Source organism: Oncorhynchus mykiss, unplaced genomic scaffold (genome assembly GCF_013265735.2).
Source record: "Oncorhynchus mykiss isolate Arlee unplaced genomic scaffold, USDA_OmykA_1.1 un_scaffold_222, whole genome shotgun sequence".
Taxonomy (NCBI): Eukaryota; Metazoa; Chordata; class Actinopteri; order Salmoniformes; family Salmonidae; genus Oncorhynchus; species Oncorhynchus mykiss.
In genome coordinates this window covers 375,704-389,403 of record NW_023493691.1, presented here as the reverse complement: position 1 = coordinate 389,403, position 13,700 = coordinate 375,704, and the positions used below count along the sequence as shown (strand labels likewise).

At 41.3% G+C, this 13,700-nt stretch overlaps 2 protein-coding genes across 8 annotated transcripts in view; one reads left to right on the top strand and one right to left on the bottom strand.

Annotated features, from left to right (window-relative positions):
* The window catches only part of LOC110528866 (gastrula zinc finger protein XlCGF17.1-like), a 212,827-nt gene that overhangs the window by 20,359 nt on the left and 178,768 nt on the right, over window positions 1–13,700 (top strand). For 2 of the 7 annotated variants that reach the window (XM_036973098.1, XM_036973099.1), the window contains exons 4-6: window positions 110–114; window positions 3,045–3,283; window positions 6,241–8,439. The exons of 2 other annotated variants lie outside the window; for them this stretch is intronic. In XM_036973098.1, coding sequence (XP_036828993.1) covers window positions 110–114; window positions 3,045–3,283; window positions 6,241–7,892 — 1,896 coding nt within the window. In that variant the 3' untranslated portion in view covers window positions 7,893–8,439. Of the gene's footprint in view, window positions 1–109; window positions 115–3,034; window positions 3,284–6,240; window positions 8,440–13,700 lie in introns of those variants that run through there. 3 more of the 7 variants (XM_036973101.1, XM_036973100.1, XM_036973102.1) reach the window with 2 other exon arrangements.
* The window catches only part of LOC110528884 (zinc finger protein 585A), a 244,943-nt gene that overhangs the window by 182,862 nt on the left and 48,381 nt on the right, over window positions 1–13,700 (bottom strand). The window lies entirely within an intron of this gene.

The window sequence follows — 13,700 nt, the reverse complement described above, 5'->3', positions numbered from 1 at the left end:
GGCCTAGTATGTGAATGTTCTGTAGTGGGAAGACATAGGAAGAACAGAGATAATGATACTGGAAGCAGAGGTGCATGTAGTATAGTAACTAGAGGCCCAAGGTAGGGAGCTAGAGTAATAATGTGTCCGAGTGGAAAGTTGGGATGGTGTTTGAGGAGAACACAGGGCCTCATTCACACCCTGATTAACCAAGGCCATAAAAAGAGGTGAAGTTAAACTGGGATGCAGCCGTGTAAATGAGAACTTGTTCTGAACGAGCCTACCTGGTTAAATAAAGGTGAAATAAATATTGAAATTGGTAGATTGTTAAAATCTTGTGCTGGTCAGGTTCAGCAAGGGAAGATTCTTCAAAAGGAAAATCATAATGGGACGAAGCTCAGAAGCCATGACCCTGGAGCTGATGCTACATTGAAGGGAGTAATAATCTATGAGGTCCCAATATCTATGTCCATGGATGATATTGTTAAAGAACATGTGAAGGGAGACAGAGGGGTTGAAGCCTAAAGGTTGATCAGTAGGAAAGAGGGTTAAAGAAGTGAAAGCTTATCAGTGCTGTTGAGGTGTTAGAAGGTTTTGTCTGGAAAAGTACAGAATAGGATTCCTTAGCTTCAATGTCAGAGATTTTGACCCAACCTCATCAATCAACCAATCAAATGTATTTATAAAGCCCATCTTACATCAGCTGATGTCACAAAGTGCTGTACAGAAACGCAGCCTAAAACCCCAAACAGCAAGCAATGCAGGTGAAGAAGCACAGTGGCTAGGAAAAACTCCCTAGAAAGGCCAGAACCAAGGAAGAAACCTAGAGATGAACCAGGCTATGAGGGGTGGCCAGTCCTCTTCTGCCTGTGCTGGGTGGAGATGTTCATAGATTACCAGCAGGGTCAAATAATAATGGTGGTTGTCGAGGATGCAACAGGTCAGCACCTCAGGAGTAAATGTCAGTTGGCTTTTCATAGCCGATCATTGAGAGTTTCTCTACCGCTCCTGCTGTCTCTAGAGAGTTGAAAACAGCAGGTCTGGGACAGGTACCACGTCCGGTGAACAGGTCAGGGTTCCATGACAGCAGGCAGAACAGTTGAAACTGGAGCAGCAACAGTGAATCATCAGTGTTTTTAAATGCCAAAGAATTGGACATGTAGCTGTTGAGTGAAAAGATGTGCCAAGTGTGGTGGGGAACATGATTACAGTGAATGTTGGAGCAATGTGACAGTTAAGTGTTGCAATTGTGTGGAGGACAAAGAGCAGCATTTGGTGGATGCCGGGTGCCGAGAGATGCTCAGAGTAATAGAATCCGTCATGATGTATCATATGCAGAGGCTGTAAGACAGACTGGTGGAACTACAGTGCAGACTGATGGAGCTTCCATGGTTGGTCCTGTAGTAAGAGGACCTACTGTCAGACTGATGGAGCTTCCATGGCTGGTCCTGTAGTAAGAGGACCTTCTGTCAGACTGATGGAGCTTCCATGGTTGGTCCCGTAGTAAGAGGACCTTCTGTCAGACTGATGGAGCTTCCATGGTTGGTCCCGTAGTAAGAGGACCTACTGTCAGACTGATGGAGCTTCCATGGTTGGTCCCGTAGTAAGAGGACCTACTGTCAGACTGATGGGGCTTCCATGGTTGGTCCTGTAGTAAGAGGACCTACTGTCAGACTGATGGAGCTTCCATGGTTGGTCCTGTAGTAAGAGGACCTTCTGTCAGACTGATGGAGCTTCCATGGTTGGTCCCGTAGTAAGAGGACCTTCTGTCAGACTGATGGAGCTTCCATGGTTGGTCCCGTAGTAAGAGGACCTACTGTCAGACTGATGGAGCTTCCATGGTTGGTCCCGTAGTAAGAGGACCTACTGTCAGACTGATGGAGCTTCCATGGTTGGTCCCGTAGTAAGAGGACCTACTGTCAGACTGATGGGGCTTCCATGGTTGGTCCTGTAGTAAGAGGACCTACTGTCAGACTGATGGAGCTTCCATGGTTGGTCCTGTAGTAAGAGGACCTTCTGTCAGACTGATGGAGCTTCCATGGTTGGTCCCGTAGTAAGAGGACCTTCTGTCAGACTGATGGAGCTTCCATGGTTGGTCCCGTAGTAAGAGGACCTACTGTCAGACTGATGGAGCTTCCATGGCTGGTCCCGTAGTAAGAGGACCTACTGTTAGAACTGGTCTTTCTACTAGTCCTGACATGGTTTCGAGGCCTGTTCAGAAATATTGTGCCCATAAATGTGCTGTGACAAAGGATGCTTTAATTGTGAATAAAATGTACTTCATAGCTTTCATTGGTAAGGTTATCAACATCTTGGATTGTGTAAAGCAGAAATACCAGGTTTAAAGTTATCTTGTAAACTGCAGCAGAGTTGTTGGGGGTAACAGATGTTACTGTCGGTATGGTTTTTGATAAGATGGATAACCTGGGGGTGGGTTGTCTCAGCATGATATAAACCCCAATGTTTGCAAACACAGAAAGGGATCTATTGATATAGTTTATTGGGGGGTCTGGGAGGGTTATTGGGGAAGGGGAGGGTGTGGTAGAAGTTAATAGGGATTTCTTGTTTTATTTTCTTAGTACAGAATTAGACAGACATGGACCTTAAACGTTTGTTTGTGGACCTCCATGATACCATAGGAGGTCTGCGTCAACAGACTTCAGTGCAGGTAGTGCCTCATCAGAGAGAGAACATTTCAGTTGCTCTACAGTTCTGAAGCTGAATGTAATGATTATCAGTTCTTTACATGTGTACTAATATTCAGACACATTCAGTTGTTTCTATATTTATCTATATTTCAGGGTTTTTTCATAGTGCTGCCTGAAACATACTGCGATCTTGTACTAAATGGTTTTTGAGTCATTTATGCATTTATGTGAATTTAGGAAATCTACGATAGATTTCAAATGTGTACTTTGTGTCTAATGTGAATAAATGTTTTGTCAAGGATTATCTACCTGATCGACTGAAATAAGATAGAAAATATATTTACAGAATAAAGTGCCAGAACTGTCAACAAAATAACTTTTGTGTCCGTTTGTCTTTATTACTACAGACTGACTCAGATTAAGTCTGAGGCTGTTAACATCAACAGTGAGGACAAACCCAGCCTTCCTCTCTCCTTCCACACTGAGTCCAAACCTACAGTCACTGGGTCCTGATTGTGACAGTGGAGCCCAGTTTGCTCTGCAGGATCCAGAGATGGCATCAGTGAAGGTGGAAGACTGCAGTCAAACACTGGAGCTGAATGTCAACATTAAAGATGAAGAAGAGGAGGAGAAGATTAGGACAACTGTTAGTCATGGTAAGAGTTGGTTCTATCTATAAATTATCTTCATGTATTAGACCTCCATAAGTTATGACCAGTCTATTGCTAGGTTTAATTCTGTAATTCTGACATCACACATCCCTGAACAACTCAAGACTTCACAGCGAAGCAAAAACTATTTAAAATTGTAACGCCTGCCTTTGCCCACACATTGTCTCAAGAACTTTGAAAATGTTTAATACCCTCAATCACTAAGTTAGGCATACCTCATTTCAAAATAGGCCATGGCATCATCACTGTCAATATTGAATTGTAATTTGTTTGCTGCACAGAATATCAGATCTCAACAACGATTGGAGAAGTGTTGAACATAACCAGTAGACTACCACATCCTGATGATTTATATCTGATACATATATATTTAATATTTTATAAATCAAATTGTAGAAACATCTCAAGGATGGTCAATGGAAACAGGATGCACCTGAGCTCAATTCAAAAGTTTGGGGTCACTTAACACCAGTCTCAACGTCAACCAGTCTCAATTTAATTATAGAATAAGGCTGTAACATAAGAAAATGTGGAAAAAGTCAAGGGGTCTGAATACTTTCCGAGGGCACTGTCAAACCCCTTCCCATTTCTCCCATTTTGGTACGTTACAGCCTTCTTCTAAAATTGATTCCATGTTTTTCCTCGTCAATCTACACACAATACCCCATAATGACATCACAATATCCCATAATGACATCACAATATCCCATAATGACATCACAATACCCCATAATGACAAAGCCAAAACAGGTTTTTAGAAATTTTTGCAAATGTAATTTAAAAAAAGAATAATTGCTTATTTACATAACTTTTCAGACCTTTTGCTATGAGATGATCCTTGAGATGTTTCTACAACTTGGAGTCCACCTGTGGTAAATTCAATTGATTGGACATGATTTGGACAGGCACACACCTGTCTATGTCAGGTCCCACAGTTGACAGTGCATGTCAGAGTAAAAACCAAGTCATGAGGTGGAAGGATTTGTCCGTCGAGCTCCGTGACAGGATTGTGTCGGCACAGATCTGGAGACCGGTACCAAAACATTTCTGCAGCATTAAAGGTCCCCAAGAACACAGAGGCCTCCATTATTCTTCAATGGAAGAACTTTGGAACCACCAAGACTCTTCCTAGAGCGGGCCACCCGGACAAACTGAGCAATCCGGAGAGAAGGGTAGGGGAGGTGGCCAAGAACCCGATGGTCACTCTGACAGAGCCCCAGAGTTCCTCTATAGATCTTCCAGAAGGACAACCATCTCTGCAGCACTCCACTAATCAGGCTTTTATGGTAGAGTACCCAGACGGAAGCCACTCCTCAGTAAAAGGCACATGATAGTCCACTTGGAGTTTGCCAAAAGGCACCTAAAGGACTCTGACCATGAGCTTGAGAGGATCTGCAGAGAAGAATGGGAGAAACTCCCCAAATACAAGTGTGCCAAGCTTGTAGCTTCATACCCAACAAGACTCAAGGCTGTAATCGCTGCCAAAGGTGCTTCAACTAACTATTGTGTAAAGGGTCTGAATACTTACGTAAATGTAATATTTAATGTTATTTCTAAAAACCAGTTTTTGCCCTTGTCATTATGGGTATTGTGATGTCATTATGGGTATTGTGATGTCATTATGGGTATTGTGATGTCATTATGGGTATTGTGATGTCATTATGGGTATTGTGTGTCGACTGATGAGAATTAGAATAAGACTGTAATGTAACAAAAACAAAAAGTCAAGGGGTCTGAATCCTTTTTGAATGCATTGTAGACGTTATTTCATGCTGCTAAGACTTGTATGGATGACAACAGTATTGCCAGCATTTGTTTTATTCACTGGGCTATCTGGAGTGATCAGAGAGTAGACTAAAGAAGTGGAGTAGACAAACTGCCAGTGTTTTGAAGTTCTATGAAATGAGTCTGTGTAGTTACTAACCCTTTGTCACGAGAATTTCTACCCCAATGTTCTAACTGAACTATTTTATAACTCCATCTGTATCCTAGAGGTTGTAAGGCTCTAAGTTTTAATAAACAGAGTCCCAGCATACAAATGATCAGTTCTTTATTCAGAGAGCTCTGCCCTCTCAAGTTCAGAGCCCATCTTTTATACACACATCAGTCGAGAACCTCACCCCGCTTTAGGATGGCTGTATTGTTCCACTTACATTGTTTATCATATTCTGCAACATGTTTCATGATTTTCTGCAAGCCTAACAGTTTCTCCACTCCGGGTGGGGACAGAATGTCCTGTAAGGAACACAATGTTCTAATTCTATCCTGTCAACGCTGCACATATTATCAACTTATAGTCTTATGTGTCTAATGGATTTCACACACAGTGATACAGTTTCAGGGTGAAATATCTTAGCCAACACTTTAAACATTCAAATTCTTCTATCACCCTTCTGATGTTGAGTGGAGGATGGTATAGCTAATCATTTTCACCACTTTTGCCTCTTATTAGTTTTTGACTCCTACCCAGTATTAGAATAGTTTGATTCCCCTTCCCATACAGCCTACTGAAATGAATACATACACTACCGTTGAAAAGTTTAGGGTCACTTAGAAATGTCCTTGTTTTTGAAAGAAAGGTTTTTTTTTTGGTCCATTAAATCAAATCAAATCAAATGTATTTATATAGCCCTTCGTACGATCTTGCAACCTTCCGGTTGCTCTAACCACTAGGCTACCTGTCACCCGGTATGGCCAGAAGAGGACTGGTCACCACTCTGAGCCTGGTTCCTCTGTAGGTTTCTTCCTAGGTTCCTGCTTTCTAGGGAGTTTTTTTGTGGCCACTGTGCTTCTACATCTGCATTGCTTGCTCAATGCGGTTTTTAGGCTGGGTTTCTGTAATGCACTTTGTGAGAACTACTGATGTAAAAAGGGCTTCATAAAATACATTTGATTAACATGTATATCACACCAACTGACTGGTTCTTCTGATGTTCACACAGGAGACCATGTTGAGACATTCTCCACATCCATAGAGCAAGAGCAGGAAGATCAGAGAGCCAAGAGGTCTCATCACTGCCCACATTGTGAAGAGATTTTCCCATTTCTATCAAAGCTAAAAATACACCTACAAATACACACAGGAGAGAAGCCTTATTCCTGCACTGACTGTGGAAAACGTTTTAAAACATCAACTCAGCTAAAAGTTCATCAGAAGACTCACATAGGAGAGAAGCCTTTCTTCTGCCCTGACTGTGGAGCTAGTTTCTCTCAACTTTCCCACTTAAAGACACATGAACGTATACATACAGGGGAGAAGCCATACTCCTGCTCTGACTGTGGAAAATGTTTTAAAACGTCAAATGAGCTAAAAGTTCATCAAAGAACACACACAGGTGAGAAGCCATACTCCTGCTCTGACTGTGGAAAATGTTTTAAAACATCAAATGAGCTAAAAGTTCATCAAAGAACACACACAGGAGAGAAGCCATACTCCTGCTCTGACTGTGGAAAATGCTTCACAACATCAACTGATCTAAAAGTTCATCAAAGAACACACACAGGAGAGAAGCCTTTCTTCTGCCCTGACTGTGGATCTAGTTTCTCTCAACTTTCCCACTTAAAATCACATGAACGTATACATACAGGGGAGAAGCCTTATTCCTGCTCTGACTGTGTAAAATATTTCAAAACATCAACTGAGCTAAAAATTCATCAGAGAAATCACACAGGAGAGAAGCCATACTCCTGCTCTGACTGTGGAAAATGTTTTAAAACATCAACTGAGCTAAAAGTTCACCAGAGAACACACACAGGAGAGAAGCCTTATTCCTGCCCTGACTGTGGAACTACTTTCTCTAAACTTTACCACTTAAAATCACATGAACGTATACATACAGGGGAGAAGCCATACTCCTGCTCTGACTGTGGAAAATGTTTTAAAACATTAAATGAGCTAAAAGTTCACCAGAGAACACACACAGGAGAGAAGCCTTACTTCTGCTCTGACTGTGGGACTAGTTTCTCTCAACTTTCCCACTTAAAATCACATGAACGTATACATACAGGGGAGAAGCCATACTCCTGCTCTGACTGTGGAAAATGTTTTAAAACAATAAATGAGCTAAAAATTCACCAGAGAACACACACAGGAGAGAAGCCTTACTTCTGCTCTGACTGTGGGACTAGTTTCTCTCAACTTTCCCACTTAAAATCACATGAACGTATACATACAGGGGAGAAGCCATACTCCTGCTCTGACTGTGGAAAATGTTTAAAAACATCAAATGAGCTAAAAGTTCATCAGAGAACACACACAGGAGAAAAGCCTTACTCCTGTTCTGACTGTGGAAAATGCTTCACAAAATCAACTCATCTAAAAGTTCATCAGAGAACACACACAGGAGAGAAGGCTTATGTCTGCTCTGACTGTGGAAAATGCTTCAAAACATCAAGTGAGCTCAAAGTTCATCAGAGAACACACACCGGAGAAAAGCCTTACTCCTGTTCTGACTGTGGTTTAAGTTTCTCTCGACTGTATACCTTAAAAAAACATAAACATATACATGGAGAGAAACCATACTCCTGCTCTGCCTGTGTAAAATGCTTCAAAACAGCAACTGAGCTAAAAGTTCACCAGAGAACACACTCATGAGAGAAGCCTGCTTACGTCTGCTCTGACTTTTTGTTGAGTTTCTCTCAAAGGCTAGACCCAAGTCAAACGTCTAGCCAAAGGCTGCTTGTTTGAATCTCATAAAGGAGGACTTAAGCATTTCAGCTAATTCGCAACTTTGCAACTACTTACTACTTTTTAACTATGTTAGCATGTTAGCTTAGCATGCATGTCATGTTAGCTAACCTTTCCCCTAAACCCATTTAACTCTACCTTAAACACCTCACCCCTAACCTAGCTAACGTTAGCAACAACAAATTGGAATTCGTAACATATCATACATATTACAAGTTCGTAACATATTGTATGAATAGCAATGCGTAAAATAACATACGAATTGTAATTCTTAACATACGATACGTCCTACAAGTCGTATTATACTGAACAACAATCTAAGTTCGAAGATTTATGGTTCGTATAAGGAAATCAGTCATTTTAAATAAATTAGGCCCTAATCTATGGATTTCACATGACTGGGCAGGGGCTCATGAATGGGTGGGACTTGGGAGGGCATAGGCCCACTTGGGAGCCAGGCCCAGCCAGTCAGAATTCGTTTTTCCACACAAAAGGTTTTTTTTACAGACAGAAATACTACTCAGCCCCCCCAGACAATCCTGCAGGTGAAGAGGTCCTGGGCTGCCATGGTTACATGTGATCTGCAGTTGTGAGGCCGGTTGGATGTACTGCCAAATTCTCTAAAAGGACGAAGGACGTTGGAGGTGGCCGCTCTGGTGGACGTTCCTGCAGTCATCATGAGAATTGCACATTCCCTGAACTTGAGACATCTGTGATGTAGTGTGGCCTTTATTTAGGCTTAAATGCTCACTAACAGGGATATTAACTAATTTGTGCACAACATTTGAGAGAAATAAGATTTGTTGTGTGGCCTTTTATTGTCCCCCAGCACAAGGTGCAGTTGTGTAATGATAATGCTGTTTTATCAGCATCTTGATATGCCACACCTGTCAGGTGGATGGATTATCTTGACAAAGGCTGAAATGCTCACTTACAGGGATAGTAACAAAGTTGTGCACAACATTTGAGAGAAATAAGCCTTTTCTGCCTATGGAACATCTCTGGAATTTTTTATTTCAGCTCATGAAACCAACACTTTACATGTTTTGTTTATATTTTAGTTCAGTTTAAATTGGTAGGCCAATGTCATGTAACCTAACATGCTAAATGGAGTGAAATGGATGTTTTTGTAACATATAATACGTTTTGCTCTGAGACCAGGTTGTCCCCTTCTGTGGGAAGGAGCTAGTAGACACTTCTTACATTTTTTATTGAACCTTTATTTAACTAGGCAAGTCAGTAAAGAACAAATTCTTAATTACAGTAATGGCCTAGGAACAGTGGGTTAACTGCCTTGTTCAGAGGCAGAACGACAGATTTTTACCTTGTCAGCTCGGGGATTTGATCTAGTAACATTTTGGTTACTGGCCCAACGCTCCAACCACGAGGCTACCTTCCACGCCTAACATGAATCAGATAGAGATGGTGTGATGATCACTTTTCACCACTAGTTTGGGGGGGATTATTTTACAACTTTTTTTAATGATACACAGTTTATGAAATGAATCCATGTGTTTATTAATTGTCTTTAAAACTAGATGAGTTAATTTAGTTACTGATCATGAATGTGTTTGGAAAACTGCATTGAAGCAAACTTTATTGATCTGCCAATGAAAAATAAAGTTACATGAATATGTACTGGTCAACCTCTTCTTCTCTTTAGTATTCAGTTCTTCATATTAGATCTGACAGTATGAATGGTTCTTATGGTTGTATTCAGTTCTTCATATTAGATCTGACAGTATGAATGGTTCTTATGGTTGTATTCAGTTCTTCATATTAGATCTGACAGTATGAATGGTTCTTATGGTTGTATTCAGTTCTTCATATTAGATCTGACAGTATGAATGGTTCTTATGGTTGTATTCAGTTCTTCATATTAGATCTGACAGTATGAATGGTTCTTATGGTTGTATTCAGTTCTTCATATTAGATCTGACAGTATGAATGGTTCTTTTGGGCTGAGTGCTGGGAGTGTTTTTGTATGACTACAGTCAGGAGTTCTCTCTGACTCTGTGATGTCAACAGCACATTAAGTACATTCATCTTAAGATTGCCAGGTGAGACAACCACATGTATCAGTAAACACATTTCTCCTCAATTAGTCAGTTTCACATTATTATTATTATTATTTGTATTTTGGTGGGGGGATACTCTTTAAAGACGAAGGGTTTCGGACCTTTTGGGGCAGATGGGCAGGGACTCTGCTGTCCTAGCATCAGAGGGAAGCTGGTGCCACCATTGTGGTGCCAGGACAGAGAAGTGCTTTGACTGGGCTGGGAGGGAGCTTGACCTCCTGTAGCAGTGGGACGGCCATGAGACCAGAGGTGGCAGAACTGAGTGCTCGGGTTGGGATACAGGGTTTGAGCCTGAAAGTAGAGATGGGGCAGTTCCTCTTGCTGCACCGTAAGTAAACACCATTGTCTTGTAGTGGATGTGAGCTTCGGCTGGACGCCAGTGGAATGTACGGAGGAGCAGGGTGACATGGGGGATCTTGGGAAGGTTAAACACCCAGACGGACTGTAGTGTTCTAGATAAGTTCAGTGGAGACCCATCATTCAGGGCAGGTGAGCCACCTGTTTTGAGCCCCACAGTTTTAGCGATAAAACAGTATGAAATAAATTATCTGTTCGATCATGTCAACATCATACTTTCAACATCTGAGCTAGCAGTCATCATCATGAATCAAGTCGACAATCTACTGGCAAATCCTTTTTAATCTTTGTCTTATGAAGAGAAATAATGAGAAATTATAGATAAAATGTATCTGTGCTCATCGGCCATTGGACACAAACATTACACAACAAATTGAAAATTCAACAATGAGTGGTTTGGAAGGAATCAGTGGCTAACTGCAAACATTGCAAAGCAATAATTAGCCTGCTATTCAGTGGAGTGGCTGTGTGGTCCCAAGTCTAAGATTAAGGGTCTCTTTTCCTAGTTTAAAACTGTAAACATTCAACATTGGCCATGCTGTCAATAAAGCTTGATTTGTGCCACGCTCAAAACAACTTAACTCGGTACTGCAAAATCTGACTTGTGTGAGTTCAAGACAACTAGGAACTTGGGGAAAAACAAGCTACGACTGAGAAAATATGTTTTGAACTTTCATCCAACTCGGAATTGTAAATTGGGAACTCGGGCCTCTTTCTACAGCTACGACCTGAAGATCACTGACGTCATCATGATTCCATTTTTTTTAATTCAAGTTCCCAGTTCTCTTGAAAGCACCATAAATCCAGAGAATGACAAACTTTGTTGACGAAGTTTGATGACAAGATATGCCCACAAATTACTGCCGCGCCACCTTCCTGTTCAAGTGAGCACAGCACAACAAAGTGAGTCCAAAAATGTATTGTATGCTGCTGCATAAATTATGTAATATGCCAGGGAGATGTGTATTCTGTAGCTAAGAAAGTAATACTAAGTCTATGTTGTGTCGTAAGATGTTAGTAGCCCATGTGCCTCACCCTAATTATTTTGTCTCGTTTCACATCTTAATTTTGCCTACTGTTCTGACTTGGTGGTTGACATGAAGCCGATAACCTGTTTTTGAGAAATGTAATCATTGAATATTGTAAGAATTTTCATTGTCTGCATATATGCCCCTTTATTTATCCTACGGTTCTGACTTGGCGTACAGGGAGAATACTGTAAGGACGGCCCATGTTCTGGACTACGTCCGTCCTAGCTCGCTCATTAATGTCTTAATCAAAATTGCGGATTGCCTCTTGCCTCTTGCCGTCCCCTTATGCCATAGTTTGTAAATATCAATTGTCAGTAGAAACCACATTTGTTTAAGTAAGTCAGGCATGTTATTTTAAAAGGAAGTAAATGATTCAGCTTGGATTCGAACCAGGGACTGTAGTGATGTCTCTTGCACTGAGATGAGGTTCCTTAGACCACTGCACCACTCGGGAGCCCTTAAACGGTTTGGGCCCAATGTGAGGCAGGAGTTTGAAGGCACAAGTGGGGAGCCCAGCCAACAGAGAGTTTAGATTTTTTTTGTACTCTTCCCCAGATCTGTGCCTTACCACAAACCTGGTTGAGGCTCCACGGAAAATTTATTCAACCTCATTGCTTGGTTTTTGCTCTGACTTGCACTGTCAACTGTGGGACCTTATATCGACAGGTGTGATCCTTTTCCAATCATGTCCATACATTTGAATTTACCACAGGTGGACTCCAATCAAGTTGTAGAAACATCTCAAGGATGATCAATGGAAACAGGATGCACTTGAGCTGAATTTTGAGTCTCAGAGGAAAGGGTATTAATTTTTATAAATTGACAAATTTATAAAAACCTTTTTTCACTTTGTCATTATGTGTATATTGTGTGTATATTGATGAGGGGTAAAAAATGCATTTAATAAATGTTTGTATAAGCCTGTAACGTAACAATATGTGGAAAAAGTCAAGGGGTCTTGTATAATGCCCTGTATATGCTTTAAACTACAATTTAAGGATCTGAAGTGGTAAACACAAAGGCATAATGGAAAATGCATGTCCAATGGTTCTCTCTGTATGAGTCACATTAAAACACTAGGTAGGGCAGTGGTTCTCTCTGTGTTAGTATTATCTTTGTATTAGTCTCATTAAAACACTAGGTAGAGCAGTGGTTCTCTCTGTGTTAGTATTATCTCTGTATTACCCACATTAAAACACCTAGGTAGAGCAGAGAGGACAGAGCATGTGGCTTTGCAACACACAGGTGCCTCTCAGGTAGGAGGGTACCAGAAATAAATGAATAAAAAACACAAAACTAATGAAGGAACACACAGGGCCACAGCACTTCAGGAACACACAGTCACCAACAATATGTCCCTGTTGTCAATACTTTCAACTGGCTCAGCTCGCTGTTACAGCACAGCACCACCAAATTCCATGTATTAAGTAACCATCTGTCTTTTGTAACCAGAAAAACGTAACATAATACTGTTTTGAGAGTCCCTGATTTATATTTACCATGTTACACCTAGTCTATGAGACGAGGCTGCACCTTAACCTAAATTATGCACAGCAGGTCAAGAGGTGTGTTTTCCCTTCAGCATCTGCATGTGGCATAGTCTCACCCACCTCATATCAGTAATCTAATGATCCGAAAAAGGTGTAATAGCAGACCGCAATTAGGGGCGTTCTCTGGTATCGGGTGTTTCACGGAATCTAGTTTACACCAATTGATGCTCCCCATTGGTCCTTGGCCGTTTCTTTTGCGTTGGGACAACAGTTGTTGACATCTGTTACATTTTAGCTAACCCTAAACATTTTCCTAACCTTAACCTCAGTCTCCTAACCTGCCACGTTAATTATCCTAACCTGCATGGTAAACAAATATCTAACCCTAACCCTTTGCCTAACCTGCCACGGTAATTCATCTAACCTGCCACTTTAATTATCCTAACCTGTAAGGGGCACACTCCAACACTCAGACATAGTCTGCGTTCCTAAATTCGCTCTGGCTAAATACTCCGATTTCAGACCACTCTCGTCTGAGTGCCAGAGGGCAGAATAATTTATGAAAAACAAACGTCCAACACCCCTTGAATACGGCCGGTGTCAGTAAACTTCGGCAAAAAAAAGCGTTATTAAATTGTTGCCTGAAGCACATTTAAAGTCACCAATGCTCTGGATAACATGAACACAGCCTAACCAGCTCTGCTAAGGCGAGTAAAACGGTCAGAGTTCTCTCATTTGTACTGAAAGTAGCTAGCAAGC